The sequence below is a fragment of the Solanum dulcamara genome, chromosome 3 (genome assembly GCF_947179165.1).
Source record: "Solanum dulcamara chromosome 3, daSolDulc1.2, whole genome shotgun sequence".
NCBI classification, from domain to species: Eukaryota; Viridiplantae; Streptophyta; class Magnoliopsida; order Solanales; family Solanaceae; genus Solanum; species Solanum dulcamara.
The window spans coordinates 1,653,265-1,667,334 of NC_077239.1; the positions used below are offsets into that span (position 1 = coordinate 1,653,265).

A 14,070-nucleotide genomic window follows, 5' to 3' on the forward strand; every position below is an offset into this window, starting at 1 on the left:
CCCATAATTTTTTTGAGAAATTGTTGCTAAAATGCATTTGCTTTGAAATCCAAAGGGTCTGTCCCAAACAACCTAGGTATCGATATGATTGGCGTAGATTTTATTTTATTTCGCATTTTGAGATGCTGAACAATTAAACAAACATTCTTAGGTTCTGGAAATGCTATCTTATTTGCTGGTTCTCAACTTTCTGGACAAAAATAAAGCTTTTGGCAGCTGCTTTTTGCAAAGTCAATTGTCTTCTGATCTTTTCATTTTAGAGCCGATATATCCAGCCAGTTATACTAAGGCGGTCCGTTGAACACCAACACAATCTCTCTAGGTAAGTCAATGAGACCAAAGTATGAAAAAATATGGCTTGCCGCTTATTTTAGTTTACATTCAAATCAAAGCAAATCAAGCCTAAGCAGTCACCAAAAGAAAAGCAATTACGTCCTTTGTCAACCTTGACAAGAAAAAGAAACAGCAAAAGCAAGTACATCCTTGTCAGCCTCTGTTCTTGACACACACAAATAGCTGAAGCATGACATTATTATCACTCAACCATAGATGTCATTTGTGGATTGAAGTTCAACCACAGAAATTGAGCTTAAATTGACAATTCATTTTTGGGAGGGGATAAAAAAATTGAGGTACAAACAAGGAATAAACGTCAAAACGACAAGAACGATCTATAGTCGGACTAATTTAAGCTCTATAAAGAGTACAATGCTATGAAATGTTTTATTCATGTCAAATTACAGTACTTACTGTTCTAAGTATATCAACAGTACCAAAGTACGTAAAAGGGACAAAAAAAGAACTATTAAGTGCTCTTCTTACCTGCCTCTCCACCACCCCAGAGCTCCCCAAACATTTGGAGTGAGGGGATGTTTTCTCGCGGGTTTCATCTTCTCTTCTTCCCTAGAAATTGGAACATCATGTGAACAGAGAAATTAGGAGAACAAACAACTAGCCAAGAAAGGAAGTTAGTCGGCTTCTGAACCAGATTCATCAGACCCTGAACTGTTGCCCTTGTTATGGGCTGAGCCATTGGCCACAGCTCCTTTACTCTTTGTTTCCTTTGTATCTTCTTCATCTTCGCTGTATTCACTTTCATAATCATCGAAATCTTCTTCTTCTTCTTCCTCGTCGTCCTCAATTCCATCCTCCATGGCAGGAGTCTCATCTGCGGCCAAACCACCTCTGGTTCCAGCTCTGCTGCGTTTCATAACCTTCAACTTTATATTTGACTTTGCATCACAACCAATCCAAGAGTCACATAAGCAGAAAGAGCTCAAGTTGTAGTTCCCCTCAGCTGGAGCTTGGAACTTCCCTATTACCAGTCTTGAACCCTTTTTCACTCTCTCAATTGCTTCTTTAACGGCAACATTTATTTCCCTTGCACTTGCACCAGACCCTTCCTTTGACTCCTGAATCGTTTTCGATACAGCAATTATCGCTGTAGCTTCATCCATGAAACTAACCTTCTGGGAGAGCCACACATCATTCGAAAAGGAGTCCGCAAGCATCAGCCAGAAATTCTCCTCTTTGTCGAAAGGAAAATACGGACAATGAGGAAGGGCACGTATCAAGCCACTACCACGGTTAAGGGTGACCCAAGCATGCATGGTAACGATGTCACCCTCTTGAATTCCCTCCTCGCCTTCTGTCTCACATGTGATATCAATTGTCACTGAAGGCATCATTTCAAGAACCATTTCCACATCGTGGGATTCAACATTGGAGAACCCAGCAACTTGAGTCAGCAGATCTGCACGTTCATCCGGTGTCATGTCACGGAAGTCTTGAAATGTACGAACTTTCTGTACATAGAAGAAAGCGTTAGGGATATTCAAAACAAAAGGCTTCACTTGGCAAAGCCTGCACTAATACTTACTAATCAATACAAGCATGCTGCCACATGAAAAAAAGAAAGAAAAAAAGGCCGCCACGCCATTTACTTCACAGGTAAAGAAAGAAGTTGCTTCAGTATGAAATAGAAACATGGCAAATTAACACTCCGGGATAAATTAACCTGAAAACCGCACAACCAACATACATAATGATTCCTTTAATTAGGACGGTCCATGTTATTCTTATGAATACAAGAGAAACACCATTAAAGGAAAATATTCCAAGGTGATCCCAAAAGACCTTATAAAATTATGATTTTCATCATTACATAAATGTGAATCAAGTTCACACCATTTCTCAGATTTTGCACAAGGAAATAAAGAGAGAAGACACTGATTAGAGATGTCATTAGACTTCACAGAGAAAGCATTCATTGCATAGACTAGCCACTGAGACACACTCAAAGCAAGTGTCAAACTTTAAATATTGAAAGTATAAATTTGTAACATGCTAAAAGTGTAATCGTAACCTCAAAATTAATGAAATACCACTTGATCACAAAAAACAAGCAAACATCTTTAATGACATCGAGTAGTCATGAACGTAACCACCATATAACTAAGTGCATAAATCAAAACATCTCAACCATTATTGAGTAAAAGTTAATTTTTCTGACAAATATTATTGAGAGAAAAAATTATCGCAGATAAAATATTGGAATAAACCAAAGTACTAATCTTGCAACATTGTGTATAGAGACAAGTTCAGATAAGCAGTCACAACTAACAATCCTCTGTAATGGAAAATCAAGTTAAATAACATCCCATACACTCAAAGTCTGCTGTATTTTTCTATTTTAATCTTTAACACAAAATGGCTTTTCTCTACTCAACACCTCAGTTTGAGCAGGGATTACAAGGATAGCACGGTCCTACTGATATCAACACCAGAGTATGTGATCGTTATAGGGACAATTTCCTTCTTTTTTGTTGGGGGTGATCAAGTAGAATTTCTACGGCCAATTTCCTTCCTCTAACTATTGAATTAAACTAAAGTTCAAAACCATAAGTAGGCAAAAACTTCCCGAAGACCACTAACGAACCAATCAGAGATGCAAAAGCAAGCTGCTGACTGATGACGTATTGGAAGCAACAATACAGATAATTATCAACAATCTCCATTCCAACATTCAGTCATAGGCAGATGTGTTTAAAAAGTTGAGGAAGAGATGAAAAGCAATAATTGTAACCTTTCTTGCTATCTTTTTAACAACAGCCTCACTAAAGTGTGGCAGCTGCAAAAATGGGGCGTACCCTTCACTGGATCCACCAGCTGCTTTCCTTGCGCTGAGAGGTACTGCCTGAATCATTAACAGTAAAATGTGTTAGACATGAGAGTAGGAAAGCAAACCAATTGTGCCGGCAATGAGTGTAAATGAATCTGAGTAGTATATTGGACTTCCTAGGTCCTTAACTTTTTTAAAGGAGTGCAATTAGCGTCCGACTCCTAAACAAATAACTGTCGGAAGTCCAAATTTTAGGCATAAAAACCTCATCAAAACAACTGAGAGAAATAAAAAGAAAGCTGACAAGAATTCTTATCTATTATCTTAATGCCTGAATCTCAACAATATTTGACGCAAAACAAGAATAAGCAGTGATGCCCATATGAATATGTATCCATGATTATGTATTCAGATAATACAATCGAATACTTTAAGCAGATAAAAACGTAGAACCAACAGAGGATGATTGCAGTCAAAATGATGGTTAAGGTACACAAGATGATATCCAACAAGTTATCACGAAATTAAGTTAATTTTCTTGCGTTCTGCTGGAATAGAGAAAAAGAAAATAAACTGATAAGACAGGATGAGCACATAATAGATGTGGAAACTAGTGATAATCTTTCAGAAGAGTGGCTCTCTAGAAAACCTAACCTGAACAACACTCTGAGACAGTTCCACCACTCCTATTGCAGGTCTTAGCCATCCATGCCCCACCGGAGGGCGTGGAATAATAGCCATCTGCATGCAAATAGGCAAACTCCTTCCATTACCATAGCAACTCATATTATGTTAAGCAACAAAAAAAAATGACATATGGACTTGATACAGATTGAAAGAACAGAGCACAAGAAGAATGAAAAGCTGAACAGTCTCATCCCTAGGTTATATAACACCATTGCCCCTCCTCTCCCAAGCACAGCTTAAAAAAAACATAATCAATTTGGAAGTCTCTGAACAATCCAACAGCAAGCCACTGTTTAAACCATTTGCGGAACATTACTTGCGTGTAGCTTCATTTCCTAGACACGATATATTGCCATATCTTCACAATTTTAGGATATGGCTACTTTTTTTGACATAGTAGTACATTATTCTCATTTCCCACCCTCCGTCTTTTTTCTCCTATTTCTTACTATACGTGTGGTTTTATCTTGTAGTTAATTATGCTCCAGATATTGGTTGATTTATTATGATTACTTCATACAGTAACTACAAGTCCATTATATGATGTTGAAGAAGTGAAATTTTTATGCAAGTGATGCTGAAGAAGTGAATTAATTCACATGATTAAGTTCTATCCAATTTCATTCAGAACTGGACTTCGATATTAGGTTTAGCATCTGGTTTAGTATTATACTAGTGGTGGCAAATGAGTGAGTTGAAAATGGGTTGAGAAAAAAACAGATCATAATCCAACATGCCCATACTCAGGCAGGTAAGAAGTGGGATCTTATTTTAATTTTTAAAAAATGGATTTGATCCATTTTATATATCCCCGTTATGAAAACTAAAACAAAATTTTCTATATTACCAAGTGTGAAACTAAGCATTACTCTTGTTAATAGGGACACTTTGATAAAACCATTGAATCAGTGGCTTTATATAGAGATCTGTAGGTTAATTACGAACTTCTTAATTTGATATGAGGAACAAAACTTTTGGATAAATTCATACATTTGGTCTTTCATAATAGATACTTCTATGTATTATATAGATAATTATATCACATAGGAAGCTTGTTAAAGATCATAAATACCTTGGTACGCAATCCCGTAGCTATCTTTTTAAGTTTTTTCCTTTCTAGTCAGACCAAGTTCTTTTGTTTATGCTATCTCGCAATATATTTATATAAAACACCATTGATGTTGTATAGAGATATATTCCATTTATTTCTGTACAATTAAATATGTTTATCAAATTAACTTTTCATTTTTCGCAATCCTACAGCTGAAACAAAAATGCATGAAAACCCAATCTGCAGAAGAAATGACGGTAATCCGGTTACCAAAGTCGTTCCTGCTGCTCCTACAAGTCAAGAAAGTAATCCCAGATGCCCCAAGAAAAAACATCGCAGAAGCCTTCTCCCCTGTGGATAGAGATGCATACTCTATATATATATATATATATATATATATAATCTGCATCTTTGCTAACTAGCTAATACCACGAACCTTTTCTTTGGGTGGGATCAGTCAGCAATACCATGAACATTTAGATCAATAGCCATCCTGAAGATAATAACATAATGGTATTCCCCTTACACTTTCTAAAAAAGGTCGCCATCCTATATATATTTCCCAACTTGTTAGTGAATTTTTTTTTTCTAATGACAGTTACCACCTATACCATGCAAGCAGTAAATGAAAAGCAGCATTACCAATAACCTTATCAAAAAGAAAACCAGCACTAACAGTAGTAATAAGACTACAAAAAGAAAGAATGGCGATACCTTCATCAATTCTTCCAGAAGCCGAGGTGCAAGGTCAAGCACACGTCTGAAATCACGCTGTAAAGTTGGAGACAAGGCTTCCGTCTCACGTGTCAATTGGGTTTGAAGCAACAATTCAGTCTGCAAGCAGAGAAGTACTCCTAGCTATAATCTATTTTTAAAAAAAAATAAAAAGGACAGTTGTGACAAGCTTTTTGACCTTGGAAAAAGAAGAGAGACTGTGCACACCTTTACTAAAGCAGGAAGCTGCTTCCAAAACTTAGCCTGTTCTTGCCGAATATTCTTAAGATCCAGATTTAGCTCACTTCTAACCAAGACAAACAGCCTCTGCAGAGGTTCTTCATCAGACCGAAGAACAGGAATATCCATGAATTCAGAAGCCTTAATGAAAACATCCATGACCTTGCTGCATCATTGGAGCAACATTACAAAAGACAGAATGGAGTAAATAAAAGCAACACTATCCAAGAAAACGACGACTACTGCATAATGTAAGAGGAGAGAGAACTATTTGATTCAAGAAGATAAACTAGAAATTAAAACATGGCTATGCAACTAATATATTTTGACAACATTTTAGTGAGCAAATGAGAATTTTTGATATTATGAAGCAATCAACAAACTTAGATGTGTATACCCTTAAGTAGAAAGCCAATTAGACTATTTCTCTCACATACCTTGGAGCTAAAGAAGGTTTCATTAAGTGGTAATATGCGGCTAATGTTGAGTGCATGACATAGTTTCCAGTATACTTTGACGACCTAGATAAGTATATAACAGAAATTGTCAAGGGCAGAATTATACAGACTCCAACAATTCCAAGCAACAGTATTCCTTCAGATGCTCCATCAATGTTTAGAAGGAACTGAGGGAGGGCAATGCCCATTTTAAGCCCCTGCAGGAAACACAACAAGAGAAAAAAGATACATTAAAAATGAGTACATTCCTCACAAGTGAAATGATCATGTCTCGGACAAAAAGCAAAATAATTTGATGTTGACATTTCCATGTCCACCTATCCCCCATATCCACAGGGCGATGATACAAGTGAATTACCTGCCGTCCATCGGGATGGCCATATTTTTCAAAATTTTCCCTAGATATCGGATCCGTCAGAGCCTGATAAGCCTTTGAGATGAATTCGACAAAGTATGAATGTGCCTCTGCAATAGAAGAGATGAATAGTCATGGCCAAGTGGCTGCAAATATAGCTCGTCACAGTAATACCTAGATGTGAACACAAGATAGCTTTTGTGTTCAACCTGGATCTGGATTTTTATCGGGATGATACTGAATGGAAAGTCTCCGATATGCCTTCTTTATTTCAGAGTCTGAAGCTCCATGCTCCAGTCCAAGAATACTGAATGGCTCGAATATTTGGACCTACAGAATAAAATGTTTAAACTATGTACAAAAGGAAATCCTAGAGGCCACTGTGAAGGTTGATAAAGATGGTGCTTATAATAATGTGTTCTTAAGACCAATGGAACTTGAACTTATCCATATATATGTATGACCATGAGAATTTGACATCAGTAAAAGAATCCCTCATTGCTTGTGTAAGGAAAACATTTATGATATGTGAATTTGAAGACTTACCAAATATGACCAACGGAGACGAACACTAAAAATTTTAAGAACACAAGTGTTGTACTATTGAAGACAGCACTAGATTCAAGAACAGGTAAACATTATTGCATAAAATAAAAACAAATTAAATCCTATCCAAAGAAGGCTTAAAAGCACAAGAACACCTTAACTCTGATAGATTTGCACATATAGACGAAAAAACTCATCGCATTTTCTGCAACTATTACTACCAATAGTATCATTTTTTTAAACTTGAGGAGTTCATGGAAAAAGGTTGCCACACATTTGCATTACCAACAAAGATATGGCTATCAAGTTTACGGAGAAGAACCCGATAAACAGCAATTACCTCAGTGCTGATATGTTTGATGTAATAAACTAGAACAGCCATGACGACCCACAGCAGTACAAGGGTCAGATTACTGTATGTTGAGAAATTTGAAATCTGAACATCAGAAGAAAAAATACATAAATAAATTCATTACAGAATTTAACTTCAATATTAAAACCCAGAAACTAGGCTATACAGAAACTTGCCCGCCTGAATATGGATTTGTGATACTTCCCAGACCGAACGCAGACCGAACACTGGCAGTTGATTTTGGCAGCCTTTTTCTTGAAAGCGCCAAATAAATTGACTATAGTGTAAGGAACTAATGGCAGAGCCATTAAAGTCAACACAAAGATGGGGAAAAGTGCACTGTTCTCTTCAGAAGCCCCCATATTGAATTTCTCTTAAATCTAGCAGATATACTCCTGAAATGGTCATTTGTATTAGAGTACCATACATCCAAAAAGGGCTCAAACCAGCCTTACATATATTTGAAAAATTTATATACTTCGAAACGAACTTTCTCAAACTCTGCCTTATATCATGACAAGTTCAGCTAAGCTGAACCAGAACTAAGCTGGCTCAAACCAGCCTTAACAAATATTTGAAAAAAGTATATACTTCGAAACGAACTTTCTCAAACTCTGCCTTATATCATGACAAGTTCCGGTAAGCTGAACCTGAACTAAGCTTGATATACTACTGAAATGGTTGTTCCCATTGAGCATAACTCCTCAACTATAAGATCGTGACAGCCTCCAATTCAAGGACAAAACAGTGGTTCAAAATTGCAGACCCAAATAAACAGCAAAATTGTACATATTGGTTCAACTTCAAGTATTTTCATCATGATAAGTTCAGCTAAGCAGAACTAAGCTGAGTACAATTCCAATCCATCAAAAACAAGCTAGCACGATGATAACGTGGAGAAGTTCCATATCAACTTTCAATAAATTGTCTAACTCAAAGCACCCAAGGATGTGGCCTATTGGTCAATGAAGTGGTTGAGAACTATGAGGTCTCAAGTTCAAATCCCAACAGAGACAAAAAAAACAGTAGGTAATTTCTTTTCCTCTGTCTTAGCTTTGGTGGAGTGGTAGGTATCTCGTGAAATTAACCGAGGTACGCACAAGCTAACCTAGACACCACGATTATCAAAAAAATTAAATAAATTGTCTATTCGAACTTTATCGACATTTATTTACCATTCACAAATTGAGCTAAGAAAAAAGTAATCTGAATACTCTCAAAAATTGGTGATCCTGAATACACAGAAAAATGTTCACATATCCTCCAATTCAATGGCAAAACTACTGTTCAAATTTACATAACTTGAACAGAAATTTCTAAACTCATGCCTACTTCCGTTTCGAACTTCATCAATCAAGGTCGGCTCGACTATAAGGCCACTAAAGCAATGGCTTGAGGTCCCCCAATTTTTCCTAAAGATGTGTGTAAATATATATTATTAAAATAAATCTCATGTACTGGTAAATTAGAAAAGAACTTTCGGGTAGAAAATATAATAACTTTTTACCTTATTCAATGTGGGTCCGTTGTAATAATTGAGAAACTAAATGATTTTTAGGTGATTGTAGTATTCTTTCTTACGTGGCTACCTATTTTATTGTCTCATTTATATTCTTGACGACTAACATGAACCCACACTATTATTCCTATATTTCCCATTTTCATTATCCTTTTTTCTTTTTCACCCCTCCCTAGGATATCCACCATTTTTCCTCCTTTAGTGCTTTGAACTCACAACCGTATCATTCTCCTCTTTTTTTTTCACCCCTCCCTCGGATATCCACCATTTTTCCTCCTTTAGTGCCTCGAACTCATAACCTTACGGTTGGAAATGAGGGGTACTTACCATCCAAACATTTCTTTTATTATTGAATTTGAAGTCTCTCAAACAGTCAAACCTTCTACATTATGCAAAATTTATTATTGTCTGTTTACAAAAAGATCAAATCTGTTTTTTGGTGTCTTCTCCAAATTTCAAAGATTACAATAAGTTGTCATTATATTGAAGCAACATAACACTATCTCATATAACATTATACCAACTTATCAAATTTAGTGCAATACTATTTCAACATCATTGTATCAACTAATCAAATTCTTGAGCTAGATTTTATTATTCTAACAATATATAATATTTTTTCATTGAAAAATTGCATTATTTACATTCTTACTTCACAAGGTATGCATAAATCCTACCCTCCCCATACCTCATTTGAAGGATTACACTGAATATATTATTGTTGTTCAATTTATATGTGTCAAATAAAAAGAATCAAAGTTTCTGTATAAAGTTTGGTTTTAGGCCTCCAATATCATCAATCTCAGCACACCATGTTAAAAATGAAAAATAGCTGGATATTGAAGATCAATTTATAAGTTCACACAGATATTCGATATTGTATATTCATTACGAAAAAAAAAATTCAGCTATTTGTTTGCCCTAGCAAAACTGTATCATATATAAAAGGAGATAAAGATAGTGACTCACCGTTAATGCAGATAGCCGATGTTGTACATCGACGGAAGTTCGCCGGAGGAAATCCCACGGTCGCCGGAGTAGCGCAAAATCGGGAAGCAGCTACCGGGCCGAGGTAAGCGGCTTAAAATTGAGCAAATTTAGATCGGCTACAGTTAGCTTTCTACTGAAGTATATTAAATTTTATCTTATTTGCTATTATAACCTCAGAATTATCTGTATTATCTAATTTATCTCAAATGTCTACTTATATATGTTCTGACCCAAGGCAATGTTTTTTTAGTTCACTTTGGCCCTAAATTGTACAGACTCTTCACTTTTGAAGTCGTACATGTGTCAGATTCTCTAAAAATACATTACTTTTGAAGAATCTGACATGCATCCACTGACATTTTTGAAAATTCTGAACAACATAGATTTGATCGTTCATAATTTGATCTATTTCTTACGCCTTTTTCAACTTAACTTCAAATGTAATAATTTTTCAAGTACAAACCGATTTATTTCTAAATAATTATATCATCTTATCAATCAATCTATAGATTTCACCATTATATGCGAATAATGTTAGATGTAGTAAACACAATTAATCTTTAATTAATTATAATATGTACTTTTAATATATACTTTTCTTGCGAATGTCATGAATTCGACACAATTATTACTTGTTCAAGCATTTAATTAGTCACATATTATGTTAACTTGTATTATTACTTTATTTTAGCGGTAACATAGGTTTATAAATGAGAAAATGATCTCGTATGACCACTTACAATTTGAGTAGAAGAAAATGACATTTTCTTATCTAATATGTATTTTTCAAATTTCTTACGTGTAAAAATAATTTTTCTATAAGAAAAAAAAAACAACAAATCCAGTATAATCCTATCATGTGGGGTCTGATTTATAAGAAAAAAAACATTAAACTAAAATAAAATTGTATAGAGCTACTAAATCAATTGACCCTCTAAAAAAGTCCAAACATAGCTTCTTCTTCTTCTTTTGCATAAAAGGGTAAGAGCTACCCATTTTAATTAATTGAAGATTATTATATATAGTCTATATTATAAGAATCAAAATAAGAATCTATAAATAATTAAAGGGACAAAGATGCTATTATCCCTAAAGTTGATGCATGTAATACAATTTTTTGGAACATTGAAGTTTGTTAACTTTGACCAATAGAATAAAAGCCTCATTCAATTGGTGTACCGACCTCATCAAACCAATTATATCATGCCACATCATCTATTTGACGTGGCCTAATCTATTTTTTTTTGTTTTGTTATAGACAAAACTTGAAATTAGTGAAGTTGTTGGTAATTAATGATAAAATCTAAACAATACTCTCTCTTACATATTAAGTGAATTTTTTAGGAATTTTTCATTGTTTAAAATAATCGAATAGTTCAAAGTTCAAAATAGTGTTTGAAACTTTTTTCATAGTTGTTCTTTCATTTATTAAAGTTTTATATTTTTTAAGAGATAAATCACACACTTGCAAAGTTATATTTATGATTTTACAAAGGGTAATAGTGAAAAGTATTGTTCAAATTATAGCCTTGAATATTTTTCTTAATATATGTGCATTATCTCACAAATTCACTTAATATGGAATGGAAGGAATATATAATAGTACTTATAAAATCTGTGAGTGGATCCTTTTGGATGATTATTTAGTAAATAATTATCTTTTTATTTCTATTTTATATGGGTTATTTTGGTTAAAATCTGAATTATTTTTTTTATGTACATTGAATTCTTATAAGAAAATGTTAAAGCACGATAAGGTGGTAAAATCAAATTTAATTCGTCCAATTCGTTTAAGTCTGGATAGATTATTGACCCACTCAGTTATTAGCTCAACTCATTTTAATCTATTTAAAATTAAATTGATATGTAACTCAAATTGACTTTTGAAAAATCTTGTCAAAATAATTTTTATTTATTTTTAATTATTATTTGATATGTTACATATAACCATAATAAAGAATACATCATTTTACGAGATACTAAAATATTTTAAAACAACAAATAAAATAATTAAAATATAGCAACAATCAGATTGGATTGGGTTGAGTCTTTGATCCGTTTATAACTCATATTGATCCAAGCAAATTTGATTTGGGTTGAGTCTTGAGCCGTTTGTTATTTCGACTCATTATGACTCGTCCAAATTAAATTCAACTAGCCCAATTGTCAATCCTACAAAATGGTCAAAAACATTATAACGTATTGTGAATGTTGGACGACGGTATGATATTTTATTTGTAAGATTGAAAAATACGTGTATGAGCAAATATTATCTCAAATCTAACACTATACAGGAAAGATAAAGGTTATATGTTTGCACAAATACTAAAAATAAAGACAAAATAAGTTTTAAACCACTTTTGAAAAGAAGCATTTAATTTATCCTCTAAAATGTACAGACCCTCCAAAGCTTTCAAAATGAAAATCGAATAATCACAACAGTTATGTTTTGATCAAAATAATTGTCTGTTGTAAATGCTTTTTTTGAAATATTATACTAATTGTTTTATCAATAAAAATATAGTATTCGATAGACCTTCGACTTATAAAAACAGACAAATACTATTGTATTTATATATCTATGTGGTACAAGACGAGGACAATTCGTTAATTGGCTAACTAAGCACACATTGTATGAGTAGACTCAGCTGAATTACATTCTTCAACCATACTCTTAAAGAAATAGGTATCAAGTGGACTATCAAAGGTTGGGATAAGTATTAAAATATTTTTAATTAAAATCTAAATGTTTTGAGTTAAAACCCTAAGCATGAAATTGTCGAAAGCGCTTTACCTTTAAAGTATTATTTTCAATATGTGTTAGTTAATCAAATTTAAAAAAGTTCCAAAAATTGAATAGAAAATCAACCAATATATACATGACAAGATGATCAATAAACATGAAAAAACATATACACGATGATAATTACAATGGGAATGCAAAATTTGATGAAACTCAAGAAGGTCAATGTATGTACTCTTAAGCATATGAATAGTACTTAAATGGTGATTATATATGTTAAAAGTGGTTTATTGATTGTCAAGTATGTGAATACTTAGATCTCTAAGGAGTATTTTTAGTGATGAGAAAAAAAATAAGTGTAAGCAAGTACTTTATATCGTATGTAGAGTGCCCAACGACCTAAGTACTTTTAGGCCGTTCAACTCTTTTATTCATGATTGAGTTCATCTCATAGTCATACAAGAGGAAAATCAAAATATGGTTATCTTTCATTGCTTAATTCGATGCATTCCCTTCTCTCGATGTTACCATCTCAAACAAAAAAAGAGAGTGTTTGTACTTCGACTTACCAATTCAAATAATAATTACGTCAAGTTAGTGAATGTATAACACACATGCTTATATTTAATCATTTTTTTTTACTTTATTAATTATTTTCACCATAATAAGTATTCATGGAAACAAGATTGGGCTTTATCCTACATATCACTAATTTGGAACTAATCAGTGATTTTTTTTTATCCAACAACAAAACTAAAAAGTTTACAGGTTAAAACTTTTCAACTCATTCAAGTGACACTTAAAATCAAGATATATTGATATCTTTTCAATATAAGTATATGATGACAAATCAATGGTACTAAAAGAATATCCCTTCAAAATACTCTTCAACAAAGACACTTAACTTTTAGTAGAGATAGAATAATGCTAGTAAGATCAATACAAAATTATGTTGGGTAAACAAATACTCCTTTATTTATAATCTACATTGCTCGGACTTTTCAAAAGTAGCAACAAGTGCGGGTCGGATTATTCAAAAGTAGTGTATTTTTGGAGAATCTGACACAGTGCGGCATCAAAAATGAAGAGTCTACACAATTTAGTTTATAACTAGATTTCAAGTTTAAATTTCACATATTGAACGATTTTGATAGAAAATGTGCACATTTTCTTTAATGAGATTAATTTGTGATCTCAATACATATATCGTATACCTGGTGAAATTAAAATAAAAAATGAATAATGCCAGTAAAACCTCTAAATGACAAAATGGGATGAGAAGTAACCTACACCC

General features: G+C 33.5%; 1 protein-coding gene across 1 annotated transcript; it reads right to left on the reverse strand.

Annotated features, from left to right (window-relative positions):
* Window positions 1-646: 646 nt before the first annotated feature.
* On the reverse strand, window positions 647-10,154 carry LOC129882103 (dnaJ protein ERDJ2-like). Its single transcript, XM_055956255.1, has 11 exons — window positions 10,013-10,154; window positions 7,701-7,919; window positions 7,513-7,608; window positions 6,836-6,956; window positions 6,630-6,736; window positions 6,251-6,468; window positions 5,802-5,979; window positions 5,574-5,693; window positions 3,776-3,862; window positions 3,086-3,196; window positions 647-1,805 (listed from the first exon to the last, which is right to left on the reverse strand). The coding sequence occupies exons 2-11, from the start codon at window positions 7,884-7,886 to the stop codon at window positions 969-971; spliced, it is 2,061 nt and encodes a 686-aa protein (XP_055812230.1). The 5' UTR covers window positions 7,887-7,919; window positions 10,013-10,154; the 3' UTR covers window positions 647-968.
* Between the last annotated feature and the right edge of the window lie 3,916 nt (window positions 10,155-14,070).